This window comes from Trichechus manatus, unplaced genomic scaffold (assembly GCF_000243295.1).
Source record: "Trichechus manatus latirostris isolate Lorelei unplaced genomic scaffold, TriManLat1.0 scaffold00097, whole genome shotgun sequence".
NCBI lineage: Eukaryota > Metazoa > Chordata > Mammalia > Sirenia > Trichechidae > Trichechus > Trichechus manatus.
In genome coordinates this window covers 9954246-9971869 of record NW_004444033.1, presented here as the reverse complement: position 1 = coordinate 9971869, position 17624 = coordinate 9954246, and the positions used below count along the sequence as shown (strand labels likewise).

The 17624-nt window shown below is 34.9% G+C and overlaps 1 protein-coding gene across 5 annotated transcripts in view; it reads left to right on the top strand.

Annotated features, from left to right (window-relative positions):
• The window catches only part of CNOT4 (CCR4-NOT transcription complex subunit 4), a 132860-nt gene that overhangs the window by 45537 nt on the left and 69699 nt on the right, over window positions 1–17624 (top strand). For all 5 annotated transcript variants that reach the window (XM_012557369.2, XM_004382694.2, XM_023737143.1 and 2 more), the window contains exon 2: window positions 12337–12601. In XM_012557369.2, coding sequence (XP_012412823.1) covers window positions 12428–12601 — 174 coding nt within the window. In that variant the 5' untranslated portion in view covers window positions 12337–12427. The remainder of the gene's footprint in view (window positions 1–12336; window positions 12602–17624) is intronic.

Below are 17624 nucleotides of genomic sequence, written 5' to 3'. Positions count from 1 at the left end.
GTTCTTCTTCATATAGTCCAGCTTCTCTGATTATTTGCTCAGTATACAGATTGAATAAATATGGTGAAAGGATACAACCCGATGCACACCTTTCCTGACTTTAAACCACGCAGTATCCCCTTGTTCTGTTCGAACGACTGCCTCTTGATCTGTGTACACGTTCTTCATGAGCACAGTTAAGTGCTCTGGAATTCCTATTCTTTGCAGTGTTATCTGTAATTTGTTATGATCCACACAGTCGAATGCCTTTACGTAGTCAGTAAAACACAGATAAACATCTTTCTGGTATTCTCTGCTTTCGGCCAGGGTCCATCTGACATCCGCAATGATATCCCTCGTTCCACGTCCTCTTCTGAATCTGGCTTGAATTTTTGGCAGTCCCTGTCAGTGTACTGCTGCAGCTGCTTTTGAATGATCTTCAGCAAAATCTTATGTGCTTGTGATATTAATGATATTGTTCGATAATTTCCACTTTCGGTTGAATCACCTTTCTTTGGAATAGGCATAAATATACATCTCATCCAGTCAGTTGACCAGGTAGCTGTCTTCCAAATATCTTGACATAGGTGAATGAGCACTTCTAGCGCTGTATCCATTAGTTGAAACATCTCAATTGATACTCCCCCAATTCTTTAAGTGGGCTTTGACTCTTTGTTGAAGATCAGCTGACCGTAGATGGATGGATTTACTTCTGGGTTGTCACTTGTATTCCATTGGTATGTGTGTCTGTCATTCAACTGGTACCAGGCTGTTTTGATTACTGTATAGTATGTTTTGAGATTGGGAAGTGTGAGGCGTCCTACATTCTTCCTCCTCTTTAAATATTCCTTTAGCTACTCGGGGCCTCCTTCCTTTCCATATAAAGTTGGAGATTAGTTTTTCTATTTCATTAAAGAATGTTGTTGGGATTTGGATTGGGATTACATTATATCTGTAGATTGCTTTTGGTCATATTGACATTTTCACAATGTTAAGTCTTCCAATCCATGAGCATAGAATATTTTTCCATTTATGTAGATCTGTTTTCGTTTCTTGCAGTAATGTTTTATGGTTTTACTTGTATAACTCTTTTATATCTCTGGTTAGGTATATTCCTAGATATTTTATCCTGGTGGGGGCTATTGTAAATGGTGTTGATTTGTTGATTTCCTTTTCAGAGTTCTCCTTGTTAGTTTAGAGGAACCCAACTGATTTATTTATGTGTATTGTTGTTGTACCTTGCGTCTTTGCTGAATCCTTCTATTAGTTCCAGCAACTTTCTTTTGGAATCTCTGGGATTTTCTATGTATAGAATCATGTCATCTGTGAATGAGGATAGTTTTACTTCTTCGTCTCCAATTTGGATTATCTTTATTAACTATGTTATGCCAGTTGACTAAGTTGTCCCCCAGGACTATGGATACCCTTTATTTCTCCTTCTTGCCTTATTGCTCTAGCTAGGACTTCCAGTACAGTACTGAATAAGAGTGATGATAAAGGGCATCCTTGTCTCATTCCTGTTCTCAAGGGGAATGCTCTGAATTTTTGTCTGTTGTAAATAATGTTGGCTGTTTGTTTTGCATATATGCCCTTAATTATGTTGAGGAATTTCCTGTCTATTCCTATTTTGATAAAAGTTTTTATCAGGAAAGTGTGTAGATTTTATCAGATGCCTTTTCTGTGTCAATTGAGATGATCATGTGATTCTTTTCCTTTTTTTTATTTATGTGGTGAATTATGTTGATTGATTTTCTCATGTTGAACCATCCTTGCATTCCTGGTATGAATCCCACTTGATTATGATGTTTTATTTTTTTGATATACTGTCGAATTCTGTCGGCTAGAATTTTTTTGAGAGTTTTTGCATCTGTATTCATGAGGGGTATTGTTCTGTCATTTTCTTTTTTAGTGGTGTCTTTGCCTGGCTTTGGTATTGGGGTTATGCTGGCTTCATAGAATGAGTTGAAGAATATTCTTTCCTTTTTTATGTTCTGGAATAGTTTGAGTAGAATTGGTGTCAACTTTTCCCCTGAATGCATGGTAGAATTCTCCAGTGAAGCTGTCTAGGCTGAGGTTTTTTTCTGTTGGGAATTTTTTTTTTTTTAATGACATCTTCAATTTATTCTTTTATTATGAGTCTGTTAAATTTTTATACCTCTATTTGTGTTAGTTTAGGTAGGTAGTGTGTTTCTAGAAATTTGTCTGTTTCTTTTAGGTTTTCAACTTTTTCAGAGTACAGTTTTCCATAATATTGTGTTACGAGCCTTTTAATCTCAATTGGTTCTGTTGTAATGTCACCCGTTTGATTTCTTATTTTGGTTGTTTGTATCTCTTCTCGTTATTTTTGATTATCAGTTTGGCCAGTGGTTTATCAATTTTATTGATCCTCTCAAAGAACTAACTTCTAGTCTTTCTATTGTTTTTCTGTTTTCTATTTCATTTATTCTGCTCTGATCTGTATGACTTCCTTTCTTCTGGTGACTGTGGACGTCTTTTGCTGTTTCCATTTGTTTGAGTTATAGGGTTAAGCTATTGATTTTGGCCCTTTCCTGTTTTGATGTGAGCATTTATTGCTATAAATTCTCCTCTGCGCACTGCTTTTGCCGTGTCCCAAAAGTTTTGGTATACTGTGTTTTCATTCTCATTTGATTCAAAGAATTTTTTAATTTCATTTTTAATTTCTTCCATTACCCAATAGTTTTAAAGAAAAATATTATTCAGTTTCCATGTATTAAATTTTTCCTTTGTTTTTTTCTGTTATTGATTTCTACTTTTATAGTGTTATGATCAGAGAAGATGCTTTTGATGTTTTTAAGTTTATTGAGGCTTGCTTTCTGTCCTAAAATATGGTCTGTTCTGGAGAATGAGCCATGTGCGTGGAGAAGAATATGTACTGTGCTGCTGTTGAGTAGTGTGTTCTGCATATGTCTGTGAGGTGGAGTTGGTTGATTGTATTATTTAGATTTTTTGTATCTTTCTTGAGTTTCTTTCTAGTGTTCTGTCCATTGTCAATGTAGGTATGTTAAAGTCTCCTACCATTGTTGTGGAACTGCCTTTGTCACTTTTCAGTACTGTTATAGTTTGTTTTATGTATTTTGGAGCGCTGTCATTGGGTGCATAAATATTTATTATGGTTATGTCCTCTTGATGAATTGACCCTTTAATCATTATTCTTTGTCTCTTATAATGGATTTTGACTTAAAGCCTATTTTATTGGAGATTACTATTGCCACTCCTGCTCTCTTTTGGGTACTGTTTGCTTGGTATATTTTTTCCCATCCTTTGATTTTTTTAACCTATTTATGTCTTTATGTCTAAGGTTTGTCTCTTGTAGGCAACATACTCATGGTCATTTTTGAATCCATTCTGACATTCTCTGTCTCTTGACTGGTGTATTTAAACCCTTTACATTCAGTGTGATTATCGATAGGTGTGAATTTATTGTTGCCATTTTGTTATGCTTTTTTGGTTTTTTGTGATGTTAACAGTTGCTTTGTTCCACTTAATTTTCTGTGCTGAGTTCTTTTTGTCTATAGATTTTCTTTTTGTATCCTTCATTGTTGTTGATTTTATATTTAGTGAGCCTTTTTTATTTTCTTCATTTTGGTAAGTAGATTTATTACCGTATTTTCACACAAATTATGCATATGTTCTATGTTTGTTTGCCAACTGTGCCCTCTCCCCACGTGGTATTTTTGTAAGTGTGCTGTGCTCATTTTTTTTTTTTTACAGCAACATGTAAAAAAAATCAACGTAGCAGCTCTTACGAAAATAACTCACAGGAGGAGGATGTGGTTGGCAAACATATGTAGAGAGCGTGCGTTATTCGTGTAAAAATATGGTCATTTTCTTTGTGGTTACTCTGAGATTTACCTTTATCTTCCTAAATTTAAAACAGTCTGTTATATCTTGGTATTGCCTTGACTTCTTGTCCATATGTAAGTTCTGTAACTATACCATTTATTCACCCTTTTTGTTTTGAAGTTGTGGTTGTTTACAGATTGATATCTGTGGTTTCCTGTTTTCAGTTTTGCAGGTTTAGTTTACTTTTGTTGGAATTCTTTATCTGGGTTGGTATCTGGGTGATGCTATCCTGTATCTTAATGTCATGTTGTTTTTATCGTTGTTTCTCTGTCTGAAGGACTCCTTTTTATATTTCTTGTAAGATTGGTCTGGTTTTTACAAATTCCCTTAATTTCTGTTTATCTGGGAATGTCCTAGTTTCACCATCATATTTGAAAGACAGTTTTGCTGGATATATGGTTCTTGGTTGGCATTTCTTTTAGGGTTTTATATATGTCACCCCATTGCCTTCTTGCCTGCGTGGTTTCTGTTAGGAAATCAGCACTTAGTCTTACTGGTGCCCCTTTGTAGATGATGTTTCATTTTTCATTAGCTTCTCTTGGAATTCTTTCTTTGTCTTTGGTTTTGGAAAGTTTGATTATGATATGTCTTGGTGACTTTCCCTTGAGGTCTATCCTTTCTGGGGTTCATTGAGATTTTTGGATGAAACCTTCTCATCTTCCATGATTTGTAGGGGAGTTTTCTGCCCGTAAATCTTCAAAAATTCTTTCTGTACTTTTTTTTCTCCTCTGTTCTGGAATTCCTATTACATGTAAATTATTCCAGTCGATAAAGTCTCACATAATTCTCAGGCTTTCTTTGTTCTTTTTTCTGATCGTTCCTCAAATTAGTATCAAGGGGTCTGTCCCCTATTTCGCTGACTCTTTGTTCCATTGATTCAGTTCTACTATGTCCTACCATTGAGTTGTCTATTTCTGATATTTTTATTGTTAATCTTCTGGATTTCTGCTTGTTTTTATATGGTTTCTAATAGTCTGTTTTGTTCTTGTATTGTTTCCCTGAATTCTTCTAGAATTTTGTCTATGTTTTCCTTGATCTCTTTGATGATCCTATATGTAAGTCTCTTGAATGCCTTATCTGGTAGTTCTATTACCATTTCTTCCTCAGGAAGATTTTCTGCCTCTTTATTTTGCTCACTTGTCTGAGCCATCTTATACTGTTTCTTCATATGATTTGTTATTGTCTGCTGTCACCGAGGCATTGAGGCATTTATGTATATATTTCTTTATTGACTGCATGTGTGTTTATTTTGTGCTGATTTTTTTTTGTTTTGTTTTGATGTGTCCAGACTTTGTTTCTTCTCTTTCTCTTTAGAATGTCTTTCTTCCTTTGTATTATTTTAATTGTTATTTTGTGGTTCTGGTCGATATGTGACTTTGGTGGTGTCTGTTGGCTGGGTACAATTCAGTTTCTCCTTGCCTTTGACGTTCAATACAGTTCTTCAACCTTCCGTTCGCTGTTCTGGGTTCCCAGGTTGTCCTCTGTATCTGTTTCACTTGGATTCTCGGTTCTTTGCTGTTGGGGACGGCATGGTGTGTGTGAATAAGCTGCCATGTTGGGCCATCTCCCCCCTTCTTTATCAATCCTGTCTTGCTCTACCTTTCTTTACCCCTCCCCTTCCATACCCCTTCCAGCCAAAAAGTTCAAAGTGGTGGGTTTCCATATGAGTCAGTGCTTGCCATAATGAGGCGGACTGATAGAAGTGGTGGCTGGATGTCCCTGAAAGAAATTGGAAGATGGATGGACTGGAATGCATTTCCATGTGGAAGTGGAGCATTGGATTGGCAGCATGCCATCTCAGATCAGAATTTAAGAGGGGTGGAATCTTAAGTGACTGCGTGACAGATTTGGGTAAAAAGAGGTCACACTTCATCATGGTAATAAACATATTTTTTCTTTTTTTAAATACTATTTCTGCTTGAGTCAGTTTTTTCTCTCTTATTCGTTGCTACTGGCGTACTTTAAAATTGATGGACAGAAGCATCTCTAAAAGGACAAGTTTATAAGCTTAAAGTCACTTGGTGAGTTTTAAGCTGTGATACCTGGATTCAGTTGTTTCAAGTAGGTGTCTGGGTCAGTCCTTAAAAATTTTAAAATAGGTATACTCTTCTACCAAGCGTCTTTTCCTCAAACAGATCTATTTTTTCCTCAGTTGAAAATACATTGATGAAGGAAATGCCTTTTCTCGACAACCTGCACAAGTTTGGTAGAGAACTCATTAGCAAACTAATTAACCTTTGCTTTGATTTTGTGCAGATTTGAAGGTCTTATTTATAACACTTTCATCAGGCTTAGCCTTCAATTTCTTAAACTCCTAGCCTTCTTCTGAGAGAGCATTGAGCTAACAGGAAACATGTTGATGCTCATTCTCTACACATTCAAAAGTTTCTTTTCCCTCACCATTTATTTTATTGTCTTTTTGATTGTCAGTTTTACTTAATTTTTAACTAATTTAAAATAGTTTTTTCTATTATAAATGTAAATTTTCATTTTCTAAAAATTGGAAAATAGAGGAAAATGAAAGAAAACAAACTACCCATGGCCCTACTATTCAGTGATAAATGCTGCTATTTAGATGTATTGTGTCGCCCTATTCCCCCCGCCCCCCACATATATGTAGTTGTGGGAACTTACAATTTTGTACAAATGCCTGTGATATAGTGTTGAATGAGATAGACATAGTTTTTAAACTTAAAGGATTCAAAGTTTAATATCCTTAAAAATGTATTTTTTAAAAAATTAATTTGTAATTGTTCAAAATTGGAAGTAGTCTAGTTGTCCTTCAGTAGGTGAATGGATAAACAATAAACAAACTGTGGTATACATCTGTACAATGGAATTAGTCAGCGATAGAAAGAAATGAGTTACCAAGCCATGAAAAGACATGGAAGAACCTTAAATGCATACTGCTAAGTGAAAGAAGCTATCTGAAAAAACTTATGATTCCAACTCTATGATATTCTGGAAAAGGCAAAACTATCAAAGACAGTGCAAAGATCAGTGGTTGCCAGGAGGTCAAAAGGAGAGGAGAGGGATGAATAGGTGGAACACGGGGCCTTTTTAGGGCAGTGAAACTATGCTGCATGATACTCTAATGATTAACACACGACATTAAGCTTTTCTCAAAATCCATAGGACTGCAAAACACTAAGAGTGAACCCTAATGTTAACTGTGGACTTTAGTTATTAATAGCGTGTCAGTATTGGTTATTAATTGTAATAGATGTACAGTAGGAATGCAAGATGTTAATAGGAGAAACACCCATTTTAAGTGTTACAATTTTTTTTAGTATATTCACAAATATGCACAGCCATCACTACCTTGAATTTTGGAACATTTCCATTACCTTAGAAAGAAGACCCGTACTCTTTAGCTGTCACCACCGTATTCTCCTACTTCCCATACCTCTGAGTCCTACATAATTACTAATATATGTTCTATCCCTGTAGATTTGCCTATTCTGGACATTTCATATAAATGGAATCATATAATATTGTGATCTTTGGTGACTGGCTTCTTTCACTTAGCGTAATGTTTTCAAGGTTCATCCGTGTGGTAGCATGTATCAGTACTTCTTTTCATGGTTGAATAATATTTGTCTGTTCATCAGTTGATGAACATTTGGGTTGTTTCCACCTTTTGGCTGTTATGAATCATGCTGCTGTAAACATTTGTATGTAAGTTTTTGAGTAGACGGATGTTTTCATTTCTCTTGGATGTATACCTAGGAGTAAAGTTGGTTGGTTATATGCTAACTATGTTTAATGATTTGAACAACTGCCAGACTGTTATCCAGAGTGTCTAGACCAATTTATATTCCCTACCCAGCAGTGTATGAGAGTTCCAGTTTCTCCACATCTTTTTCACCCTTTCTTTTTTGCTTTTTTGTTTTTGGCCTTCTTGTTGGTTTTAAGTTGTTTTGTTGGTTTTTTTCATTTTTTTGATGACTAATGATGTTTAGCATCTTTTCATATTCTCATTAGCAATTTTTATATCTTCTTTAGAGAAATGTCTACTCAAATTATTTACCTATGTTTTAAATTGTATTGTCTTTTTGTTATTGAGTTGTAAGCATTCTTTATATATTCCAAACACTAGACCCTTATGATATATATGATTTGCAAATTTTTTTTTATCATTCTTTAGGTTGTCTTTTTACTTTCTTGATAGTGTCCTTTGCATAAATTTTTTAATTTTGATGAAGTCCAGTTTACCTGCTTTTTTGTTGTTGTTCATGTTTTTGATGTCATATCTAAGATTCCATTGTCAAATTCAATGCCATGAAGATTTACCCCAGTGATTTCTTCTAAGAGTTTTATAGATTTAGCTCTGACATTTAGGTCTTTGATCTGTTTTGAATTTGTTCTTATATATCATGTGAGGTAAAGATCAAACTTTATTCCTTTGCATGTGGCTAATTGTGCTCGCACCGTTTGCTGAAAAGACTATCCTGTCCCCATTGAATGGACTTGGCACCTTGTCAGATCACTTCACCATAAATGTAAGGGTTTAATTTTGGACTCTCTAGTCTATTCCATTGATCTGTTATGTATGTCTGTATACCATTGCCACTATCTTGATTCCTGTTGCTTTCTTTGTAGTAGGCTTTGAAATTGGACAGTGTGAGTCCTCCAACTTTGTCTTTCTTTTGAAAGATTTTTTGTCTATTCTTGGTTCCTTGCAATTCCATATGGATTGTGATAAGGATGGTGTCAAATTTGTAGATCAATTTGAGGAGCATTGCCATCTTGGTATTAAATTTTCTGATCTATGAGCATAGGATATTTTTCCATTTATTTAGATCTTTAACTTCTTTTAACAGTATTTTGTAGTTTTCAGAGTATAAGCTTTGTACTTCTTTTGTTAAATTTATTCTTAATTATTTTGCTCTTTTTGATGCTAGTGTAAGTGGAATTGTTTTCTTAATTTCATTTTCTGATTTTTCTTTACAAGCATGTGGAAATATAATTGATGTTTATATTTTGATGTTGTATCTTGCAACCTTGATAAAGTTATTAGTTCTAATAGTTTTTTTAGTGGATTCCTTAGGATTTTCTATATACAAGATCATGTCATCTACAAATAGTTTTTACCTCTTTTTTTTTTTTTGGATTGGATAATCTCTGTCTTCCAGTTTGCTAATTCCTTTTTCAACCAGTTCAAATCTACTGTTGAGCCCATCTGGTGAACTTTTTCTCAGCTATTATACTATAACTCCAAAATTTCCATTTGGTTCTTTTTTTATAATTTATACTTTTTTATTGATACTCTCTTTTTGTTGTAACATTGTTATCATGCTTTCTTTTACTTCTTTAATCACGGTTCTGTTTAGTGCTTTGAGCATATTTTATAATGGCTATTTTGACGTCTTTCTGTTATATCCAACATCTGGTTGCTCTCACGGGCAGTTTCTGTTTTCCGCTTTTTTTTTCCTGAAGTATGCGTTATACTTTCCTGTCTCTGTGCGTGTCCTGTAATTTTTTGTTGGAAACTGGACATTTTATATAATGTAGCGACTCTGAGTACTGGGACCTCAACTCTGGGGCTTGTTCTTGTTATTTGCTTATTTAGTAACTTACTGGATTATTTTAGTGACGTCTAATTCCCCCCTGCATTGCTCCTCATAGGACAGTCTTGAGTATGCCCACAGTCACCCTGGGATGACAGTGGATTTGGCAGAGCTCTCTTTATGTCTCTCCCTGACCACTAATTGCCAGCTAATTGCTCTGATGTTTTTCGATAATTCCCTTGGGCATAAATTGCTTCACAACTGGTCCAATCAAATTCAGCCTCACGTGAAAGCGATGCCTCCTCAAGTCAGTCTTTGAGGTTGGTTCAGACCCCAGGAAGGCTCCTCCTAGCTGCTGTTTCCCATATTCTCTCTGGTAAAGTAGCCAGCCCTACAGCTTAGCCTGTATGTCCAGTGAATCTATTAGTATCCTCCCAGTTGCCTTTCAGCACAACCGCAATGATTTTGATAGTGCCTTTAGGCTTGAACATCTTCACACTCTGTTACAAATGAAGTCATTTCCTTTTGGAAGGGATTCAGAGCTGTCTGTTTTAAGGTCTGCTTCACTTCCTGGGCAAAATATTTGGCTCTGGAGTTGGAGTGGGGACAGTGGTGCACTTCTCCGTGTGACACCCAAATAGAAGCTGAGTGCACATTGGAGGTGGGTACAGTAGTTTCAGATCTTCTCGGATTGAGTTTCCCAGCATAGGACTTATGTACGAGGGAGCTGGGTTGAGGGCATCCAGGACCATAGTATTCTGTTTCCTTTAAATAAAAGTGTTTCCGCACACATTTGAAATATTTCAAATAAAAATAATATTTAATTTAAACATATCTGGAAATACATCTGCTATGTAAGGCATAGTAGGCAGAACGTAACATGATTAGTTTTTTTTTTTAAGGGTTGTTGTTGTGTGCTATTGAGTTGATTTTTACTCATGATGACCCCATGTGTTTTGGAGTAGAACTGCAGTCCATCTGTAGGCTTTTCATTGCTGTGACTTTTCAGGAGGAGATTACCAGACCTTTCTTTTGACGCACCTCTGGGTGGGGTTCACACTGCCAACCTTTTGGTTAGTAGCTGATCACTTAACTGTTTGTGCCATCTAGGGACTCCAATACACTAATATCACTTATTATTCTCTTTAAGAAGATCCTGACTTTACTAGGAATATCTTCTGAAGGCTGACTGATGAAAGTTTTTGCCTTTCTAACAGTTCTTCCTTCAGTCATTCAATAAATGTTCCTTATGCTCTTACTATGTTTCAAATTCTAGTCTAGGCACTCAGATACTTTAGTGACCATACAGGCAAAAATCCCTGCCCTTGTTTAGCCTACCTTTTAATACAACGATATATTCACTTCTATAAATAGCTTTCAATTATGTATAATTACAGTGTTCATGTAGCTTTGGGTGTATAGTGTATTCAGGAGTGTAATTTATATGTAACTGTATTCAGTGGAGTTGCATCATACATGCATTTAACTTCTTTGAAATTCAACTATTAGATTGCTAAAAAGGATTAATTTAAATAGGGCAAGTAAATACTTTTTAAAAATTTTGCAAAAGTATTGCTTATTATATACTGTATTTAAATGTATATGGTATGTTTTTATATATATCTATTCAACAGGTTCCTAAACTCAAAACCATGTATTTGTTTTGCTTAGGAAGACCTTTTTTAATCCTATGGTTTAAAAAAAAAAGCTCCATTGTTTTTTGTCAGATGTTTTTTATAGTTTATTTTGATATTTAGCTCTTTCAGACAGATCATTTGGGATTTATTTTGATTGCAATGTGACACAGATATATACTGGTTTTTTTTTCTTTAGTAGATAGTCCAGTGTCTCATTACTACTTATAAACTGGTCCATTCTTTCCATATTGATTTGTAATGTCACTTTTATCAAATACTAAAATCTCATGGATCTGTTTCTAGATCCTTTATTTAGTTTCTTTCTTTGGTCTTTTATCTATTCTTGTGCTAGTATAAAAATATTTAACTTGTTTTAGCTTTGTTGTACAAAATTCTCAGTTTTTCCCCGCTAGAACCTTCAAAGCTGTTCTCATTCATTATCTCTTTTTGTTAAACATTAGAATCATTTTTCCAAATTTCATTTTAAAAATACCTCTGTAATTTTGGTGAAGATTGCGTTGAGTTATAGATTAGTTTGGACATAATCATTTTTTAAGCTAAAATAGTGATTGCAACCTAACCTTTAAATCTAACAATGATTTTAACCTAAATCTTTACCTAAAAATTTTAAATTCTCAATAATCTAAAAAGATATATTATTTAACTTTTTGTAATGTGTTTGGGAGTGTGGAAGTCTATTTGTTCTCTTCCCCCTTCCTGTTTCTTGTGGGCCTTTTGTAGCTTTACCACGCAAATACTTTTATTTTGCTTACTATGTGTTTACTTTCCCAGACTTTTCTGTGGCAAGTGTATTAGTTTTTTTTTCCCCGCCTCTAGGCTGTGTTTTCTATAAGGCTTTAATGTTAATATCTGATTATAAATGAATGAAGCCTCTTTTTCATTAGGTGTGTTTTGTAAATTGTGGCAGATTTTAGAATACTATAATACTCCTTCAGTTATGTGACAGTATCACTAGCTTTTAGGTCGAAGATGAGGCAGTTTATAGTATATTTTAAGGCAGAAGCTTCTTTTTCTTCTTGCTTCCCCTAAAATGTATTATGATTAGTGTTAGGTTAATACTAAGTGTATTATCTGGACAAAAAGGAAGGTCTTTTTTTATCTTTCTACTGAATCCAAAAAATTTACAGTGCCAGGCTTCTTATCTTGGCATGCAAAAATTTCAGAAGAAAGTAACTTGTTGATAGGAAAAGGGAAATCCATTCTGAGATGACAGAATAAAATTGCTGAGATTAATATTCAGAATTTTTGATAACGTGATTTTAGATTGTTGAATATGCCATTCTTTCTCCAGTAGTAAACAGTATGTTTTGTTTATTCTCACACAGGTCTTCAAAGTCTCCATTTTAGCTCTCAGTGCTGAACTTCCTTCTCCCTTAAATTATTATAAACTTTTGCTGCTGTTTAATAAACGTGAAGATGTCTCGCAGTCCTGATGCGAAGGAAGACCCTGTGGAATGCCCTCTTTGCATGGAGCCCCTGGAGATAGATGACATCAACTTTTTCCCTTGCACCTGTGGCTACCAGATTTGCCGATTTTGTTGGCATCGAATTCGCACTGATGAAAATGGGCTTTGTCCTGCATGTAGAAAGGTAAATACTCCAAACATAGCTTTGTGTCCAGTTTTTCCCCATGCATATAATAAGTGGATTTACAATAATCTATAAGCTTCAGCTGATATTATATGTAGCTTTGTGCTTTAAAATGTCCTAATGAGGTGCTGAGAACACTGCACTTGGGAGTCAGGGTCTACCCTTGGCTTTGTTGTTAATTAGCTGTATGACATTAGTTAAGGCACTTGACTGCTCGGGTTGGCCCTTAGTTTTCTCGTCTGAGGAGGTGGAGAGATCAGTAGTACTCACAGTTTAAGGAGATTAGGAGTAGAGAGGTAATGGATTGGATAGGATGGCGTGTAATTGGAAAAATGCGTTCAAAATTACGTTTGGGAGGGGATCTAATTTTCCAGTACAAAACAGAATTTTTTATATTTATGAAAAGGGGTTATGGGTTAAAATGACTGAGAAATTTTGGCTTTGACGATAATAGCTACTTATTTGTTGAGTCCTTGCAACTGTTCTAGGCAGATATTGTTATCCCCATTGTACATTTGGGGAATCTGGGGCTTAGAGAGCTTAAGTAACTTGTTCAGAGTCATCAACTATGAGTAGTAGATTTGGGATTCATGGGTAAGTCTTTTGTCTCCAAAGCCTTTGTTCTGAACTATTATATTATTGAAAAGTCTTCTCTAACTCTGAAAATCTATTATTTTTATATTCTCTGGGCTTTATTGTTTTGATAAGCAGCCATAGCACAGTTACAGTGTAGTGAACGAACTATTAGGCTAGGTAGCACTACGGCATTTTTGTTTTGAAGGACTTTAAAGTCTAATGACCCTCGGGTCTAATGCAAATATCTAGCCTTAAATATAGAATTTGCTTTCTCTTTAATGGTTTTCTATATGATTTAAACTTTCTTTTCTACTTACCATTTCAAAGAGCGCTTGTGTTCATTACCACAGAATTTTGAGAAAGCAGAGATGTGCTTTAGATACCTAAAAATTAAGAAATAATCTACCTTTCAACTTCCTTACCTGAGGATTTATAATAAATCTCAGAAGAAATGCATTTGTTCAATTGTTTTTTTTTCTTTTTTAAATCTAGTGACATTGTAATACATATTTAATTGAGTGAAAAAAGATTAGGTCTATTTAAGTGTTAATATAGTTTATAAATTGACAGTTATATATTGTATGTTTTATTGTTGTGTGCCATCAAGTCTATTCCAACTCGTAGTAACCCTATATGACAGAGTAGAACTGTCCCCTAGGGTTTCCTAAGCTGTAATCTTTTTTTTTTTTTATAATATTTATTTTGTTGTTGAGAATATACACAGCAAAACATACGTCAACTAAGCCGTTTCTACATGCACCATTTTGTGGCATTGATTACAATCTTCGAGTTGTGTAACCATTCTCACCCTTCTTTTCTGAGTTATTCCTCCGCCATTAACATAAATTTAGGTTGTAATCTTTACTGGAGCAGATTGTCAGGTCTTTTGTCCCACAGAGTCACTGGTGGATTTGAACCGCTAACTTTTTGGTTAGCAGCCAAGTGCTTGACCGTTGTGCTAGCAGGGCTCCTATATTGTGTACATATAATGTATAATATATATTTAGAATATATAATATATACTTATATATATGTATTGTATATATATATTACTCTTACTTTTTATATAGTTAATATACTTTAAGAAATAGGAATGGAAAGGTAAATGACCTTAACATTAGCTTTGGTCAGAATCTATGTGAATTTTTGTTAATGGATTTTAAACATTTAGTCATATTTTAAAAATTGGTTTCTAGTCATTCCATAAGAACATAATCATATTGAAATATTTCATTGAAAGGGGTGACTTTCAGGATAGCCCAGAAGACTAAGATTTGTAAGTTTGATTGGCTTCTTGAAGTGTGTCGTCTTTTTTTTTTGTCCCTTTGCCTCAGCCTCTTCAACATTTTGATCTTTGTCTCCTCAGCTCATTGTGTTATGCTCTGCTTAGTACCTCCCTTCCAGTGCCAGGGTCCAGTAAGTACAGAAAAGCAGGAAGCCGGAGCAATCATGGTTCTCATCTCTCATTTCTTTTCTCTTACATTATAGTCCTGCTGTTCATTGCCTGTTGTCCAGTGTCTTAAAACAGATATTTCATATATTTTTTCTAGTTTTTAGTTGCCTTGAGCTTAAAGATCCCTGATCTGCCCTATCTGTCTGTGGTGCAGATCTTCCCTGGAGTTGGTTTCATCAGCTTCTCAGAGATGATTTTCCTCACTCCTTTTTTTGTTATCTTGTTCTGATCTCTCTGCATTCCCCATTTGGAGCAAGGGCGGTGGATTTAGATCTGCTTATTCCAAGAATGAAAAGAATTGTTTAGTAGTAGCCTGGGTCTCATCTTAACTTCGGAAGGATCTCCCCAGAGACTGTACCTTGGGCTGCCCTGGGCTTCGAATGATGTCCTTCTCCCCCCATTTGGCTACTAAACTAGATCCTGAATGTGTGTTAATCAGTGTAAGTGGCTTTGTTTTTACTTAGATATTCCATTTACCTCTCTGGTTATTGGCTTTCATCCAGAAATTGACCTGGAGTTTCCCACTGCAGATTATTACTGCTTTTTTATTTTTTTAAAGTTTTATACAGCACTTTTCATTAATCTTAAACAAGAAGAGGTTAATTATTTCACCATTATTGGGCACTGAAACACAAACCAAACCCATAGCTGTTGAGTCAATTCAGACTCGTAGTCACCCTATAGGACAGAGTAGAACTGCCCCATGGGGTTTCCAAGCAGCAGGGTTAGTGGATTCGAACTGCCCATCTTTTGATTAGCAGCCGAGCTCTTAACCACTGCACCACCAGGGCTGCATCTTTATTGGAAACTAGAAGCCCCCAAAATAATACAACAGAATTAGATGTTAGTGGCAAAAATCCATCTGTCTATTAAAAAACAAAAACATTTCTTTGTAACTCTGGTTTAAAGAGAACAAAATGGAAATTACAAATTATTTTAAATTAATAATTGGAATACTGCTTTCCAGAATCTCTGGAATGATGCCAAAGTGGTATTTAGAGGAAAAATTCAAGCCTTAAATGCATTTATTAGAAACCAAGAAAGAATGAATCTAAGTGAACTTATTTTCATCCTAAGAAACCAGAAAAAGAATAAACATTGTGACAGTGGAAGATAGGGATTAAACAGAATTTACTTTAATAGAAGTAGTCTTTTCAATAAAGGCTAGAGCTGAAAAGGAATCTGAAAAAGATGAATAAAAGAAACTCTTGCCAACTCTGATCAAGAAATAGAATACACATGTGAATAGCATTAGGGACAAAATTAGAAACGTTTAACTATACATATAGAAGAAACTAAGTGATTACACTAAAAACTACAAACCATCTCAGTAGTTTGGCAGTTTATTGCCAAATTAACACTATTAAAGTTAGGGTTACGTTTAAATGCTGCCCCGCAGGTGGCCTACTTAGTTATTGGTTAGCCTTAGCATTTGATATATAACATGTAGTAGTGACTGTAAAATAAATTTTTCTGCTTTTTTCATTTGATGATATAATCCTAGAAGTTTAACGTTTGTGTTTGAGTTAAAAAGTAGACCACAGATGTGTTTTTCTTTACATTCATTTTCAGTACTAGTGTTACTATTTTTGTGGGTCTCATTCTCTTTCTGTAGTTATTCAAATTAGGTTTCTTCACTTCCCATCTTTAGTCTCCCTGTCTTCCTCATCTCATTGTATTAGTTTATTAATTTTCTGTCGCTGGATTTGTGAAGTAGTGTATATGGTAGTGATACATGTTTAGGGGAGGAACTGTCATGAAATTCATGCTTTTCCAATTTCTTATGAAACTGTTAGACAAGCTAAGGCTAAGAAGACTTTGATTATATAGTTGCCACTTGTGCTTAGTTTAAATTAGCATATTTTTATATGGTCTGGAAAAATTTAATTCTTCCTAACAACAGAGATACAACTTCACGAATACGTTAAGGTTTAAAAACTAGTTTTTATAACTTCCTTTAAGCTGCTGGAATAAGAAATATTCTAGTAGCTAAATGGTGGTAAAATAATTTGTATCATTGTTCTCTTGTATTAGTATCTTTTGCATTATGTAGCAGTTATATTCCAACAGAGTTGATTTTGAAGCCTGATGGAAGTATACTTCCATAGATAAAAGCTTGGAATAACAAAGACAAAAGGCTAGAATAACAGTGTAATTCAGTGTTACCTACTCAGCATGGTGTTATGTAGTCACCATGGTGGTGCATCAGTAATATATGTGGGGAGAGTTGATACCGTAACCTACTTTTTCTTACTTGTCACTCCATCAATTTCTATGTGTGTGTGTGTTTATATATTTTTTGTTTTAACATTACTTCACGTCATCTGTTACCAGGAGTTTACAGTGTCAGAGAATGTTAGCAAAGAAAGAACTCTTAGAGTGCTTGTCAAACCCTCATGTTCTCAGAAGAAGCTGAGTCCCAGATAAGTTACATCAGCGGCTCTCAACTACTTGTGATGAAGGACCCAAGTTTTCTTTTTTTCCTCCAATCTGTTGAAGACGGATATATATATATATGGGGTCCTACTGTGCATGCCTGGTACTCAGCTTGTGCCATGAGGTTTACCACCTAAGTTAATAACAACCAAACTGATAAATACCTTATTCTGCAGAGTCCACTCATCATGTGCTTGAATGTTGTGATCGTGTCAGATTGCTATAGGTTTCCAAAAGCTTCTTCTTGTTTTTTGTACTTTTTTTACGATGAACTGGTAAAACGCAGTGCGTGGACCACACTTTGAATAGCACTGTCTTAATGTCATCAAAACACACATTAACATGAAAGTTAAGTTAAATCCCCATACTTGGCAATATTTTACCAAAAAGTTGTGCTGTCTGCCACAAGATGTATTCTTTTTTTTTTTTAATTGTACTTCAGGGGAAGGTTTACAGAACAAACAGTTTCTCATTAAACAGTAGTACACATATTGTTTTATGACATTGGTTAACAACCCCATGACATGTCAACCCTCTCCCTTTTTTTTGGTGAAAATA